Source organism: Gopherus evgoodei, chromosome 1, assembly GCF_007399415.2.
Source record: "Gopherus evgoodei ecotype Sinaloan lineage chromosome 1, rGopEvg1_v1.p, whole genome shotgun sequence".
NCBI lineage: Eukaryota > Metazoa > Chordata > Testudines > Testudinidae > Gopherus > Gopherus evgoodei.
The window spans coordinates 351,380,693-351,393,855 of NC_044322.1; the positions used below are offsets into that span (position 1 = coordinate 351,380,693).

At 49.1% G+C, this 13,163-nt stretch overlaps 1 protein-coding gene across 1 annotated transcript in view; it reads left to right on the forward strand.

Annotated features, from left to right (window-relative positions):
• DCLRE1C (DNA cross-link repair 1C) overlaps positions 1 to 13,163 on the forward strand; it is a 38,699-nt gene that overhangs the window by 377 nt on the left and 25,159 nt on the right. Inside the window, 2 exon segments of the mRNA XM_030564364.1 lie at positions 5,353 to 5,404; positions 10,694 to 10,778. Coding sequence (XP_030420224.1) covers positions 5,353 to 5,404; positions 10,694 to 10,778 — 137 coding nt within the window.

A 13,163-nucleotide genomic window follows, 5' to 3' on the forward strand; every position in this document is an offset into this window, starting at 1 on the left:
TTCCTCACCCCCTGTGCGTCCCCCTCTTCAGTGCGGAGCTGTTCATCCTCACCCCCCAGATCCCTCCTCCGCGCCCCCGCCGCTTCCGGTGGTTTCCCTGTGTGGGGCTGCTTGCCCCCTCCCCCCCGCCGCCTCTCACTTCCCCCGGCCTCCCTGTGTGGGGCTGCTTGCCACCCTCCTCCCCCCCGCCTCTCACTTCCCCCGGCATCCCTGTGTGGGGCTGCTTGCCACCCTCCCCCCCCCCGCCTCTCACTTCCCCCGGCCTCCCTCTGTGGGGCTGCTTGCCACCCCCCCCCCCCCCCGCCTCTCCCTTCCCCCGGCCTCCCTCTGTGGGGCTGCTTGCCACCCTCCCCCCCCCCCGCCTCTCACTTCCCCCGGCATCCCTGTGTGGGGCTGCTTGCCACCCTCCCCCCCCCCCCGCCGCCTTTCCCTTCCCCCGGCCTCCCTGTGTGGGGCTGCTTGCCACCCTCCCCCCCCGCCGCCTTTCACTTCCCCCGGCCTCCCTGTGTGGGGCTGCTTGCCACCCTCCCCCCGCCGCCTTTCACTTCCCCCGGCCTCCCTGTGTGGGGCTGCTTGCCACCTTCTTCCCTCCTGCCCCCACCCCCTTTCACTTCTCCGGCCTCCCTGTGTGGGGCTGCTTGCCCCCCACCCCCCCCCCCCCGCCGCCTCTCACTTCCCCCGGCCTCCCTGTGTGGGGCTGCTTGCCACCCTCCCCCCCCCGCCTCTCACTTCCCCCGGCCTCCCTGTGTGGGGCTGCTTGCCACCCTCCCCCCCCCCGGCCTTTCACTTCCCCCGGCCTCCCTGTGTGGGGCTGCTTGCCACCCCCCCCCCCGCCGCCTTTCACTTCCCCCGGCCTCCCTGTGTGGGGCTGCTTGCCACCCCCCCCCCCGCCGCCTCTCACTTCCCCCGGCCTCCCTGTGTGGGGCTGCTTGCCACCCCCCCCCCCCCCGCCGCCTCTCACTTCCCCCGGCCTCCCTGTGTGGGGCTGCTTGCCACCCTCCCCCCCCCGCCTCTCACTTCCCCCGGCCTCCCTGTGTGGGGCTGCTTGCCACCCTCCCCCCCGCCGCCTTTCACTTCCCCCGGCCTCCCTGTGTGGGGCTGCTTGCCACCCCCCCCCCCGCCGCCTTTCACTTCCCCCGGCCTCCCTGTGTGGGGCTGCTTGCCACCCCCCCCCCCCGCCGCCTTTCACTTCCCCCGGCCTCCCTGTGTGGGGCTGCTTGCCACACACCCCCCGCCGCCTTTCACTTCCCCCGGCCTCCCTGTGTGGGGCTGCTTGCCCCCTCCCCTCCCCCCTGCCGCCTCTCACTTCCCCCGGCCTCCTTGTGTGGGGCTGCTTGCCACCCTCCCCCCCCCCCCCGCCGCCGCCTTTCACTTCCCCCGACCTCCTTGTGTGGGGTGCACCCTTTCTCTCCCCCCCCCCCCCGCCGCCTTTCACTTCCCCCGGCCTCCCTGTGTGGGGCTGCTTGCCACCTTCTTCCCTCCTGCCCCCACCCCCTTTCACTTCCCCCGGCCTCCCTGTGTGGGGCTGCTTGCCACCTTCTTCCCTCTTGCCCCCACCACCTTTCACTTCTCCTGGCCTCCCTGTGTGGGGCTGTTGGGCCCCGCCAGGGCCGTCCTTAGGATTTATGGGGCCCTGCGCAGTATTATTATATTGGCGCCCCAATGCGCCATTGAAGGCTGTCCCCAGCCAGCCCCGCTGACCCCAGTGTGTCGCAGGGGCACAGCCCCCGCCCGTGGACTCCCAGAATCCTCCGCCCCATTGATGACTTGCACCGAGCTTCCTGTGCAGGCAGTGGCTCAGGCAGGCTTCCTGCTGTCACACGGGGGCTGCCCCACAGCCCTCCTGCAGCCCCTAGCCACTCCTGGCTCACCACGAGCGTTCTGACAGGAAGTGCCAAGCAGTAATAACAACAATAATACAAGTGTGTGTTTGTGCACGTGACAAAGTGTATGTACGTATGTGTGTGTGTGACTGCTGAGGAGTGTGTGACAATCTGTACTGGGGGACTGACTTGTGAGAGGCAGAGTGTATGTGGGTGTGAGAGACTGTGTGTGTGTGTTAGGGAATTGTGAGAGACAGTGCACTGTCACTTTAAGTCCCCCGCTGCCCCCAGCTCACCTGGAAGTTTTGGTCCTAGGACACGGCCTGGCCCCCACCAGAGACCGAGCAGGCAGGCAGGGTTCCAGGCAGCAGTGGGCCCTTGGCCATCTGGCTGAGAGCTTGTGAGGGAGAGGTTGGGGTTGGGGAGAAGCCCACCTGCCCAGCACAGGGAAGGGGCTGGAGATGAGAGGAGTCCAGCTGTGGCCAGGGAGGGGAATGATGCCCCAAATTTTTGGGTGCCCTACACAGCTGCATATGCTGTGTGTGCTTAAGGACAGCCCTGGTTGCTGCCCCATTCCTCCACTTTCCCGAAGCCTGTCTGTGTGAGGCTTTTGGTCACTGTCCCACTCCTCCACTTCCTTATGGCCTCTCTTTGTAGAGCTATACCACTTTGCTCCAAAGTTTGCCCCAAGTTCCTCCTACCCCAGGACTGTGCTGCGGCCCCTCTTTCCTATCATGTCCTCTCTGGGCGAGTTACGCTGCCCACCACCCCAGCTAGACTAATTTGAAGGGTGTATTATTGATAACCAAGTAAATACAGCTAATGCGAAAGTAGAAGTAAAATGTAACCATGTGTATCAGGAATGGAAAACTGAAAATCAATTTTCCTTTAGAATGCTGCAGAATATAGTGCCAAGGTTTAATTTTTTAAAGAAACAATCATACTTTTTTTCATGCCATGCACGAGAGTAACGTCATTGTATCTAAGAGGACATTCACACTGAATACTGTCGTAACCATAGATTTTCTGCACCTGACTGGGGAGTCACTCTTTTTTTTGTTTTTTTTTTATCTTCAAGGGGGTGGAAATTTCTCTGCTTCCTTTGTGTAACAAACTTCTGTAATGATGTACGCTACATCAGTGGTTCTCAAAGCCGGTCCGCCGCTTGTTCAGGGAAAGTCCCTGGCAGGCCAGACCAGCTTGTTTGCCTGCCGTGTCCGCAGGCTCAGCCAATCGTGGCTCCCACTGGCCGCGGTTCGCTGCTCTAGGCCAATGAGGGCTGCGGGAAGTGGCGTAGGCCGAGGGGTGTGCTGGCCGCCCTTCCCACAGCCTCCATTGGCCTGGAGCAGCGAACCGCGGCCAGTGGGAACCATGATCAGCTAAACCTGCAGATGTGGCAAGTAAACTGACCTGGCCCGCCAGGGGCTTTCCCTGAACAAGTGGCTGATTGACTTTGAGAACCACTACACTACATACTCCTGAGGGCATTCTGTGCCAAAAAACACACACACATTCTGCACACAATATTTTAAAATTCTGCAAAATTCTTCACGTGTCATTTGTCAATAAATAAATGCAGAGGCTTCAGCATGGCAGTGGGGAGCGCAGGCCACTGGCAGCACAAAGGTGGGAGATCACCCTGCAGCCTCCCTGCCCCTGAGACACAGACTCAGTGGTGAGGCTGCACCCAACTGTGACACAGCACAAAATCTGGGCCTGCTCTGGAAACACCCTGGGGCCCTGCCTCTCTGCGCCAGGCACACCAGGTGTGGGGTAGGCACAGGGCCTTCCCTAGCTATTCTGGGGCCCTACGCAGCACCCCTGCAGGGTGTGTGTGGGAGGGAGGGCCAAGACCTCAGCTGAGAAGGAGCAGGGGGGCTGTTCCCAGGCCTCTGTGGGGTGGACCCCAGGCCTCTGTGGGGGTGGAAGGTGGGTCTGGCTTGGGAGGCAAGGGGGAACCACCCCCCAGCACTCACTGGCGGCGCGGCTGGGTCTGGGTCTGCACTTCCTACTGCCGGTGAGTGCAGGCTCGGCCATGCTGCAGAGCTCAGGGGGGTGGGGGCAGGGCTGGAGCAGCACATAGCTGTGCAGGGCACCAAATTTCCTGGTGCCCTATGCAGCTGCATACTTTGCGTATGGGTAAGGACAGCCCTCGGTAGGCAGAGTCAACCAGGCAAGATCCAAGTGTGGAGGGGCTCGGTGTGGGGTGAGAGGATTCTGTTTGGGACAGTCTGGGTGCAGGCACCTCAGTGGGGGCATACTGGTGGGGATCTAGATGTACAGAGGCTTGTTGTTGGGGGGGATTCCGGGTGCAGGGGCAATGGGATTCTGCAGGGGTTTCTAGGTGAAGGTGGTTGGGGCTCAGTAGAGGGGTCTAGGTGTATGGATCTAAGCAGGGGGGGTGGGGGCTGGGGGAGTGGAGCTTGGTGTGGTGCAAGTCTGGGTGCAGCTAGTTGGGGATCAGTGGCATGGGAGTCTGGATGTAGGGGCTCAGGGTGGTGTCGGGGGTGGGGCATCAGGGTGGGGATTTGAGTGCAGGGAGCTCAGTGGGTGGTGGTCTGGGTGCAGGGGTGGCGGTCCGGAGGCAGGGGGTCTGGGTGAAAGAGGTTTCCAGATGCAGGGGTTGAGGTTCAGTGGGGTGGAGTTCAGGTATGGAGAGGTAGGAGGATTCTGGATGTACTGGGTGAGGCTTGGCAGGGGTGTCTGGGTATGGGAGATCCAAATGCATGCTGGTTGGATGAATGGGGGAGTCTCTCCCTGTACAGAGATCCCTCTCCCCACAGCTGAGGAGTGATGGGGGCCGGAAGCAGGGAAGGATGCTGAGCTTCCTGCAGCTGCGGGAGGTTTCTGAGAGTGTGTCTGACGCAGCCTCAGCCACTTCTTGCAGGGGAAGAGGAAGTCCCATCCTCTCCTGCCTCCAGCCCAGCTGGGACTAGCAGCTTATCCCAGCTCAAAGTAGGAGTCATTGGCTGGGGTGTCTCCAGCCCCACAGTGACTTACCTCTCTGCTGGCTGCTCTGGGTGCCTGAAATGATGTACTTGCTTGACTGTTCTTACAGCTTCCCTTTGCTTCCCTGTCAGAAAGTCATTTTTCTGTGGGTAAGCAAAGAAATCTGCAGGGCATGAATTCTGTGCATGTGCAGTGGTGCAGAATCCCCCCAGGAGTAACTACAAAACGAGACTACTTTTTATAAATTCATCCCCCTTGTCATTGTTTCTGTCTGTCATGTTTATTTTGGGGCTTCAAACTTACGTGTGACTGTTGGAGAGAATAAGCATTTGTAGAATAATGTAGTGAGCTTGCAACTGGCACAAGGGTCTGCCTTCATGGCACTCATTGTAGGATCAGGGCCTGAGATTGTTAGCTCTTCACAGGACAGGAATCATAGTCTCTTATTTTACTGTGTAGCATTATGCTATAAATAATAAACCTACCTATGATTTTTTCTATTACTCTTAAATGTAAAAGTTGTGATGTATGGTAACTTTTAAAACAAAATAAAGTTATGAACTTTATATCTTACTGCTAGATCACATGAAAGGGCTGAGAGCACCTTCCTTGAAAAGAAGATTGGAGTGCAGGTAATGGTTTACACTCAAGTAATATCATTGGAACTTGTCCCTGAAGTGCTGGGGAAATTCAAGTCTACACACTTCATTTTTGTCAATAAACTTTTCTTAAAAGATCACTGGGACCTGGAGACAAACCCACTACTGTGATTTTTTATTTTTTCTCCTAGCACTTGCTCTTGCCATATGACACTTTCCTTTTGTTTCTCTGCCAAAGCCTACCCCCACCCTGCTGTACCTGAAACAGCTGTGTTCCTACTTCTTTGATCAAAGTGTGCAAAATCTCAAATACTACACGTGCAATGTTGTAATTGGGTAGAAAAGTGTATTACATATTAGAGTAGTGTCCAGAAGCTCTAGTCACGATTGGAGGTCTCATTGTGTCATGTGCTGTGCAAACACACAGAGTAGACAATCTAATTTAAAACAAAGAACCATAGGTATAACAATCTGAAGGAGGAGGATGATGGTAACAGGAATATAGGTGGTTACATAGACTACTTATGGGCTCAACTTGCTGTTTCTGAAGTTTTTTTTTTTAACATCTGTGAATTATATGTAAAATACCAACCTGAGTTCAGATTGGCTTCCACACAAACAATCCCATCTGAGTGCTGATTAAAATTTTATCACATCATATGTTCTGCATGTGGCACATGGTACAATTTCTAGATTGTTTTAGAGCTCAAATAAAAGTAATCTATTGGTTTGTATTTTGTATCTCTTTCCATAAAGGTAGGTGTGTTTGCTACTAAGTCCCACAGTATCATATTCACAGAGGGAAATAATTCTTAAAATGACCTAAATACCTAAACATGTAATCACTTCTAAGGTTGGGTAAAAGTGGGTGCTGGATCCCATTTGGAATCTCCCTATTCCAGCGATATAAAGTTTCTAGCCCTGCAGGGTTGTTAGATAACAGACTTTAAAGTTGTGAACAGAAAAGCTCTCGCTGGACCAAGATGGAATCTAGCTAAACTAATTCTAGATATGACCCCACCTTTTCAACGTGGACTCCCTACATGGCAAATCTGGTTCCTCATCATATTAGTTCAGTGCAGAGTTCTGGTGGGAGTCTAGATGACGTTACGGTCTGTGAAGGTGGTTGGGTATGGGGAGGGGGACTGGGATTCAGGTCCACCTTTTGGCTCTTGCTGGTGGTGCTGCTGCTGCAGAGGAAGTGTAGTAGTTAGGGAGGATTGGGAGAAGGTCAGACTAGACAACAGTATACGAAGTTAGTAGGGATAGATGATGTGGTGATGTTACCAGGGTCCAAAGGCAGTGATTTCCTTTGCCTCTTCCTACTGGGAGTTTCTGGGGATCTGGACCTACTCCCATGGGACATTGCTATTTTGCCAGCCCACATGGCCCGGGGGAAGGAGTACATGCAGCTTTGTACCAGTGGGATGTCTGAGCAGATACCTCTATGTTCTAGAGTGGTGGCCCGGGCTGAACCTACCCCACTATTGCTGCTCTTTGGTGCTAGAAATCTCAAGCCTGCTTGGATTGGGTGTAGTTTTTCCCCACTCCCGGGGGGAACCACATCAAATGTAACCACTTACTAAATTATATCTTCAAGACAATCATCTAAACATTTTGACTGATACCGCTGCAGTTACCTGCTCATAACTTTTTTCACTGTCAACTAGACGTGGGCCAGGATCCACGCTCCAGATATTACCTTTGTATTTCTAAAATGACAAGCTAAACTTTGGATCCTAAATTCTCTCAAATTCAGCAGTTCAGAGTCCAGATCTGAATCTGAAGGTTGGGTTGGTGTGTTTGGATTTGGCCCATTAAGGAGAGAGGAGTGAGCTGTGATCTCTGATCTAACTCCAGACCATTTGGGTTCAGATTCATGCATAAGAACGGCCATACTGGGTCAGACCAAAGGTCCATCTAGCCCAGTATCTGTCTACCGACAGTGGCCAATGCCAGGTGCCCCAGAGGGAGTGAAGCTAACAGGCAATGATCAAGTGATCTCTCTCCTGCCATCCATCTCCATCCTCTGATGAACAGAGGCTAGGGACACCATTCTTTACCCTTCCTGGCTAATAGCCATTTATGGACTTAGCCATCATGAATGTATCCAGTTCCCTTTTAAACACTGTTATAGTCCTAGCCTTCACAACCTCCTCAGGCAAGGAGTTCCACAAGTTGACTGTGCACTGTGTGAAGAAGATCTTCCTTTTATTTGTTTTAAACCTGCTGTCTATTAATTTCATTTGGTGACCCCTAGTTCTTGTATTATGGGAATAAGTAAATAACTTTTCCTTATCCACTTTCTCCACATCACTCATGATTTCATATACCTCTATCATAACCCCCCTTAGTCTCCTCTTTTCCAAGCTGAAGAGACCTAGCCTCTTTAATCTTTCCTTGTATGGGACCCTCTCCAAACCCCTAATCATTTTAGTTGCCCTTTTCTGAACCTTTTCTAGTGCTGGAATATCTTTTTTGAGGCGAGGAGACCATGTCTGTACACAGTATTCGAGATGTGGGCATACCATGGATTTATATAAGGGCAATAATATATTCTCAGTCTTATTCTCTATCCCCCTTTTAATGATCATTTTGCTTTTTTGACTGCCTCTGCGCACTGCGTGGACATCTTCAGAGAACTATCTACGATGATGCCAAGATCTTTTTCCTGACTCATTGTAGCTGAATTAGCCCCCATCATATTGTATGTATAGTTGGGGTTATTTTTTTCCAATGTGCATTACTTTACATTTATCCACATTAAATTTCATTTGCCATTTTGTTGCCCCAATCACTTAGTTTTGTGAGATCTTTTTGAAGTTCTTCACAATCTGCTTTGGTCTTAACTATCTTGAGCAGTTTAGTATCATCTGCAAACTTTGCCACCTCACTGCTTACCCCTTTCTCCAGATCATTTATGAATAAATTGAATAGGATTGGTCCTAGGACTGACCCTTGGGGAACACCACTAATTACCCCTCTCCATTCTGAGAATTTACCATTAATTTCTACCCTTTGTTCCCTGTCTTTTACCCAGTTCTCAATCCATAAAAGGACCTTCCCTTTTATCCCATGACAGTTTAATTTACGTAAGAGCCTTTGGTAAGGGACCTTGTCAAAGGCTTTCTGGAAATCTAAGTACACTATGTCCACTGGATCCCCCTTGTCCACATGTTTGTTGACCCCTTCAAAGAACTCTAATAGATTGGTAAGACACGATTTCCCTTTACAGAAACCATGTTGACTTTTGCTCAACAGTTTGTTTTTCTACGTGTCTGACAATTTTATTCTTAACTATTGTTTTGACTGATTTGCCCGGTACTGACATTAGACTTACCGGTCTGTAATTGCTGGGATCACCTCTAGAGCCCTTTTTCAATATTGGCATTAATTAGCTAACTTCCAGTCATTGGGTACCGAAGCTGATTTAAAGGACAGGTTACAAACCTTAGTTAATAGTTCCGCAACTTCACATTTGAGTTCTTTCAGAACTCTTGGGTTAATGCCATCTGGTCCCGGTGACTTGTTAATGTTGAGTTTGTCAATTCATTCCAAAACCTCCTCTAGTGACACTTCAATCTGTGACAATTCCTCAGATTTGTCACCTACAAAAGCCAGCTCAGGTTTGGGAATCTCCCTAACATCCTCTGCCGTGAAGACTGAGGCAAAGAATCCATTTAGTTTCTCTGCAAGGACTTTATCGTCTTTAAGCGCTCCTTTTGTATTTCGATCGTCAAGGGGCCCCACTGGTTGTTTAGCAGGCTTCCTGCTTCTGATGTATTTAAAAAACATTTTGTTGTTACCTTTGGAGTTTTTGGCTAGCCGTTCTTCAAACTTTTCTTTGGCTTTTCTTATTACACTCTTGCACTTAAGCTGGTAGTGTTTGTGCTCCTTTCTATTTGCCTCACTAGGATTTGACTTCACTTTTTAAAGGAAGTCTCTTTATCTCTTTCTTTATGCTTACTACTGTCTCCAGTAATGTCCTGTGTTCCCTGTTACCAAGGCAACAGGGCAAATTTTGGCCCTTCCCACTCTATCACTTTCTCCCTCCGTATAAGACCTGGTCTAGACTACAGCGTTAGGTGGACGTAAGGCAACTTACATCAACCTAATTGTCAGTGTACACACTACCGCCTTGTTTCCACCAATGTAAGTGCCCTACTACACTGACATAATTCCACCACCATGAGCAGCATAGGGCTTATGTTGGTGTACTTCAGGCAATGCAGTGTCCTTGTAGACAATGCCTTACTTGCATCTGTTGGCCATCATTCTTGTCACTTTCACGTCTCTTCTGAACCTGTGAAATTGACAAAAAAGCTGGCTCCTGGCTCCCCAGCCAGGCTGCTGCCTGGTCTCCCCTCCAAGCTAGGCTGCTGCCTGGGCTCCCCATGAGGAGACCTGCTGCCCTCCTGGCTCCCCATTCTGATCTGGGCTGCTACCCTGGCTCCCTACTCCAATGCAGGCTGCTACGTGGGCTCTCAGCGCCCCACTCCCCACCAGGAATGGGGCAGATGCACCGGGCTTCTCAGCTAAGAAGCCCGGTGAGGCTGCCCCGTTCCCAGTGGGGAGGTGCATGCAGAGCTGAGAGTGGGTGGAAGCTCTCCTGGTGAGGATGTGCACCACCAACAGAAGAAGGGCAGTGTGGACTAGATTGATATAGGGCATATCTGCACTGTAAACTTAAGTGTGAGTGGAATAGCAATAGACACTTTCCTGGAGTGCAAATAAATGATGTCTACTGTTTTGCCGTTGCCTACACTTGCAATGACGTATTTTAAATAGGCGAATGTCTCATAGCCATTTGGTAGTCCACTGCTAAACTCTGTTGTTCCCTAGAACTCAAGTTGGCCTTAAAATTTGGTAGCTTACTTGATCCCCTCTTAAAAGTGAACTGAGAAGCTCAAGAAAGACGTTTGAGATCTTACAGTTTTCTCTAAAGCATGGAATGGTGTAAGGAACTACATCCCAATGCTCGAATTAGGTGTTTGTGATAGTTATCAACTATTCCAGGAAAGTATGGGGACCTTTAAACTCAGATCTTGACAGGTAAGCAAAGGAGGAAAGGATTTTTTTTAAAGCAAGTATTTGTAAGTTTAGACACTTCTTAGAAAGACCCACACACCTGCTGGAGTGACTCTGTTTGACTCCAGGCTGTGGCAGGACAGCTTCATGAACTCTACTGCTTCTACAGCTCTGTTACTCCCCCTCTAACTAGGAGAGAGGTCCAGAGGCTATGTGGAGTGGCACATGCCACTTGATAGTTCCCTGTTCTTTATTTTGAAAGCCTTATTGATCTACTTTCTTCTCTCTGTGCAGCCTGAAAGTTCACTTGTACTGTTCACCGGTAACCAAGGAGTTGCTGCTGACTAGCCCGAAATACAAATTTTGGGAGCATCGCATTGTAAGTTAACTTTTTCACATTAAAGCCAGTGTTGTTAATTGTTAGATCAGACTCTGTACTTTTCTGTATGGTAGATTTGGGGAGGAACAATCTGTTCCAAATTGTCCAAAGCAACAGTCTTTAAGTGGTGGTGCTGGTGCCCAGTTCTACAATGTTCTGTGGGTTTAATTTCCACACATTCCATCCCCTCTCAGGTTATGTCTGCACTGCAAATTACTTTGGTATAAGTTATATCACTCAGGGGTGTGAATAAGCCTCTTCCCTCCCCTCGAGCGATGTGAATTACACTGACCCTAAGCACCAGTGTAGACAACACTGTGTCAGCGGGAGAGCTTTTCCTGCTGACATACCTACCTCCTCTGGCGGATGCTCTCCTGTCAGCTTAGAATGTCTTCACCAGAAGTGCTACAGTAGTGCAGTTGCACTGCTGTAAATGTTGTAGTCTCAGCGTCTGTTGTATGCTCTTCAGAACAGCACGTTTATGTCTATTCAGCCAGTAGTATTATCTTTCTCTCCACAAATTTAGCAATTCTCTTGATTTTAGAATCATAGAATATCAGAGTTGGAAGGGACCTTAGGCGGTCATCTAGTCCTACTCCCTGCTCAAAGCAAGACCAATCCCCAGACAGATTTTTACCCCTGTTCCCTAAGTGACCCCCTCAAGGATTGAGCTCACAACCCTGGGTTTAGCAGGCTAATGCTCAAACCACTGAGCTATCCCTCCTCCTCTCTTTTAGTTTCTCTTCCTCTCCTCTGAATGTGATGTGTCCTACCTTCCTGTATTTCTGCAACTCTCTCTCTGCCCTGATTTATTTGTATCTCTTCTTTTACTTCTCTCTTCCTCTTGGTTTAAGATCTCCTTTTTTGTGTATGAGGAGGAGATTGGGGGAAGAATCTTTGAGGGAGTACTATTTCCCTCCTGCTTTTATAATGTCTTCCTTCCAGCCTCAAAAGCTTCATCTCATGATGCAAAATCACCCCAGAGCCTAATGGTCTCCATGAATTTAGCTCTAAACAGAGTGAATATAAACACTAGTCATTGAGCAAGTGTTGGATTATATAAATGTGACCTACTTGCAGTTCGTCTTTTCAACATGGCATTTAGCTACAATGAATGCTCATCACACTGTCTAGATGGTACTAGTCTTACTTTGTACTTGTATGAACCTGTATTTTGTAAGCTCCTCAGACACGGATCCTGTTCTTATATGGCAAATGCTACCTTTTGTAAAGTGCTGTAAAACCTCTTATATTGTTCTTTGTACCTAAAGTATTTAATATGGTATTTTTACATATTTAACAGCATTGCATGAAGTTCCATTTAGCTTTCAGTAACACTTGTATAGAAGTTTTGTTTCTATTACTTTGACTTTGTGTATCTTCAATAATCTACAAACAAAGGAACTTGGCAGCATACTAATATGAGGGTGAGGTATAGGGTTTTTTATTCTACAATCTACCTAGCGTTGTGGGTTTTGAAAGTATACTGTACTAGGTTCTCATTTTTGAGGAAAGTAAGGTTATAGAAGGTCATTTGAAAGTTTTAGGTTTTTTGCAGATTGCTGTGTTTCTATGTAATATCTGAGATTATACTTGGAGGTTTCCTGTATTGCTACATATTATCCTGATCTTCTGATTTTAAAACATACATGTAATGATAAGAGTTTTATAGTTGCACCTTCTAGATTTGCGTGCCTGAGTTCACAAATTAAAATAGCAGAGGAGTTGTAGATGTTGCTGCCTGTAATGACTTGCAGTGATATAGTGAACTGTATAGCTAGAGCCCTGTGTGGATATAGAATTCGTATCTGCATCTGATCCATGATCTGCAAAAATGATCCACGTATATCTGATATGAAGCAGGTATCTGCAGATTTGCAAGGCTCTCTGTACAGCAACTAAATCAGAAAGTAGTTAAGTGGGTGTCCTGTTCATGAACTTTGTCTCATAATAAATGGTAGACTTTCTGTTTGCGTCACTGTGCTTTACAATGTAAAGCTGATTAAAACTGGGTTGGTATTCATTAGAGTAGGAGAGGAGTTCAAAATGCCAGCTTCTGTCTAAATAATTTTTTATGATTTGCAATCTGAGCTTGATGAGAAGTCTGTGAATGTGAATAAGATATCTAGAGAGCATCTTTGATCTGTTGACAGCTTAAAATTAAATTGTCAAGAATATGGCCAGAAATCTGTCACTTACCTATGAAAGCAAACTTTCTTTTGCTGGTCGTAAAACCATTCTTCAGGAAATTTAGATGCTAAACTTAGATATCTGATAATTCCAATGGGAAATAGGTTTATATCTGGAATAAATATTCCTAACCAATGTTGAAACCCAACTCTGCAGCATGTACTAAGTCATGAGAGTAGCAAAGTGAAAACTGAT